Source organism: Austrofundulus limnaeus, unplaced genomic scaffold, assembly GCF_001266775.1.
Source record: "Austrofundulus limnaeus strain Quisiro unplaced genomic scaffold, Austrofundulus_limnaeus-1.0 Scaffold10, whole genome shotgun sequence".
NCBI classification, from domain to species: Eukaryota; Metazoa; Chordata; class Actinopteri; order Cyprinodontiformes; family Rivulidae; genus Austrofundulus; species Austrofundulus limnaeus.
In genome coordinates, this window is record NW_013952412.1 from 269,955 (window position 1) to 272,546 (window position 2,592).

At 37.2% G+C, this 2,592-nt stretch overlaps 1 protein-coding gene across 1 annotated transcript in view; it reads right to left on the reverse strand.

Annotated features, from left to right (window-relative positions):
- Positions 1 to 1,205: 1,205 nt before the first annotated feature.
- Positions 1,206 to 2,592, reverse strand: part of ppih (peptidylprolyl isomerase H (cyclophilin H)) — a gene marked incomplete at its 5' end in the record, with an annotated part of 10,599 nt that continues 9,212 nt past the window's right edge. The window contains 2 exon segments of the mRNA XM_014001674.1: positions 1,206 to 1,271; positions 1,560 to 1,648. Of these exon segments, the coding sequence (XP_013857128.1) occupies positions 1,580 to 1,648 (69 nt within the window).

Below are 2,592 nucleotides of genomic sequence, written 5' to 3' on the forward strand. Positions count from 1 at the left end.
CGAGTGGCTGAGCTGGGGAATGTTCCAAGTCGAGGGTCCGCCCAGCTCGTCTTCTCATTGGCTAGAACGTGTACGTTCCAACAACGCGCTTTTCGATTGGCTGACGCAGCTGTCAGTAATATCGAAGCAAAGCCTTTGAACCTGTTGTGTTCTTACTGCTCACTACTAGTGACGTGAAAGCTGGAGGATTCTGACAGAGTTCTGCTCCTTGAAAGGGTTTGTCAGAACATGAGTGGATGAATTTTAAAACATAATTACTGTCATGTGATTTTTACATTTGACTGAAAAATATATTTTTATTTTTATTGAAATGACAACATTGATTCACCAATATGAAGCAAAAATTGAAATCCTAATTACTGTCTCCCAAGCCTTAAAATATTATCTTTTGCTTAAATAAAAATCCTTAACTACAAATAGATATTGCATACACATCACTACCAGTGTACATTCAAGTTTGGCTGTGGAAATTTTTATGATTATTTTAAAAAGGTGACTATAAGAAGGAAAAAAATAGGTATTCGTAGCTTAAAAGCACCGCATCCATTCTGGCAGCTACACTAAAAAAACGGCAGCAGAATCCAACCCCTAAACATTGTCATGTTAATGCTCCACTGGCACCGTTCGCAAGCACAGGCGGACATGTGAAGTGCATGCTGTTAATGGCCAAGCTCCGGTCTCCCACACACAAGGATAATGCCCCAGAGAGGCTCCCAAAAGAAAGAGCTCCTAAAGAAAAGAACAACTTTCTTCCTGCTTCCACAAGAAGAGAGTTACCATCTGAAAAGATCCCTTTATGTCAAAAGAATGATGTTCGAGGAGATAGGGCAAGGGGGGCCTGGATTTGTAGAAATGACTGGGAGAGAAGGGGTTGCCATAAGTTCAGCAGAGGATTGCTTGGCACTGGAGTGTGTGGACTAATTTGCTGGACGCCTAAGGTGGACAATTTATCCCACCACCATGTTAGAGTGCAACTTGACAGAACTGCATGTTTTTCTCTTGATATATTACATTACATACAAAAAATGGTCAAAAAATACTACTTAAATTCAAAACCATAAAGGGCTTTGCATAACAGGTCTAAAATTAATAATTATTTGATTGATTACGTACACATGCGCTATAATGAAGCCGTTCTAAAGATTTACACCAAAAATGTGATGTATCCTAAAACAGAGACAGCCTTTACCGATTAAAAACAGCAATTGAAAACTTAAAAAATGAACAATTTATTGATATTTTGATTTACAGTGTGAACATTTCCCTTCAGCCTATGGAGAAAAAAACAACAACCATCAGTCTGAATACACATAAACACCAAACAGAAGTATTAAACATTAACTTTGCTAAATTTATTCAAAAACAACTACTTATAGTCTGTTGTCAACAAAAGTTACGAGTTTCAGAGTTTGTAAATTTAAAAAAAATCGAACGCAGCATAACTATAAAAATTTATCTGTTAACCTGCTGTATAAGCAGGGAATAATAAAAACTGCTGATGGATATGAGTAACAAGTAAAATACGATTTGACGTAGAAAGAAGTTTCTAAATTACTGACATGGAGCAGAGGGAGCTGGATCACATCTCTCCACACTGAGCGATGAGGATGGGGAGTTTTGGTTTGTTATTAGGTCCTGTAGGAACATTCTGTTTAGAGAGAAAACCACAAACTTTAAACAAATAGATCCCACATTATCCCACAAAGAGGAAAAAAACAGATTGTTTTCATCAATCTGCTGCATCTTTGTGTTTTATGGCACTTTAGCTGCGATTTCCTTCTTTTTTTGTCACTCAGCAGTGAAACTTAAAAGCAACAATTTCAACTTCGTTCAAGAGGAACAATTTGAATCAATTTACATAAAAAGGAATTAACACTTTAATGATGCAAATATTTGGTGATAATTGTTTTCCCCCCCTGCTATCATTTAAGTCTTTACAAGTCAAGCTGTGCAAAAATCTTGAGCCAGAGACATTAGTCCAAACCTTGTAGGAAACAGGATCATTGAAGTACGAAAAGTCTAACAAGTATCTGCAGTGAATTATTATCTAAAGGTTATTACTCCTGATCATAATTTTGAGATCAGGTGAAAGAGTGTCCTGATGCATCTCAGTAATCCAGGTAAAAAATCAAAAAGAAAAAAATTGTTTAGGTCTTCTGGACGGGTTCTTCTCTAATGAAACATTTCATTTTTTGTTTTTGTTTTTCAGTTGAAAGAATTTACATTTTGTACTGTTGGATCGTAAGAAGGTTCTACGTAGAGCTTCGAATCACTGAAAGATGAAATGGGAGTGAGACCAAAAAAGCATCAGAGTCAGCATTTTATAACAAACACGTTTTAAACTGAAATAGGCAGTTCATCAGCTGAGCAAAAGTTTAAGATCACAGCATTTAAAAGCCCAAATCATTGCAAAAAATGTGGATTCAGTGTCATTTTCTGTCAGGTATCCACAGTGGCCTGACCTCCTGAGGGCAAAGATAAAAAAAAATGAAGCTTTCTCTCTTTGAATGCGGTCGCATTGTTGAGCCGTTTCCTTAAACGCAGCTTCAGGTCGTGCAGAGGCATCGAACAGCAGCTGGGTATGTGGAGATG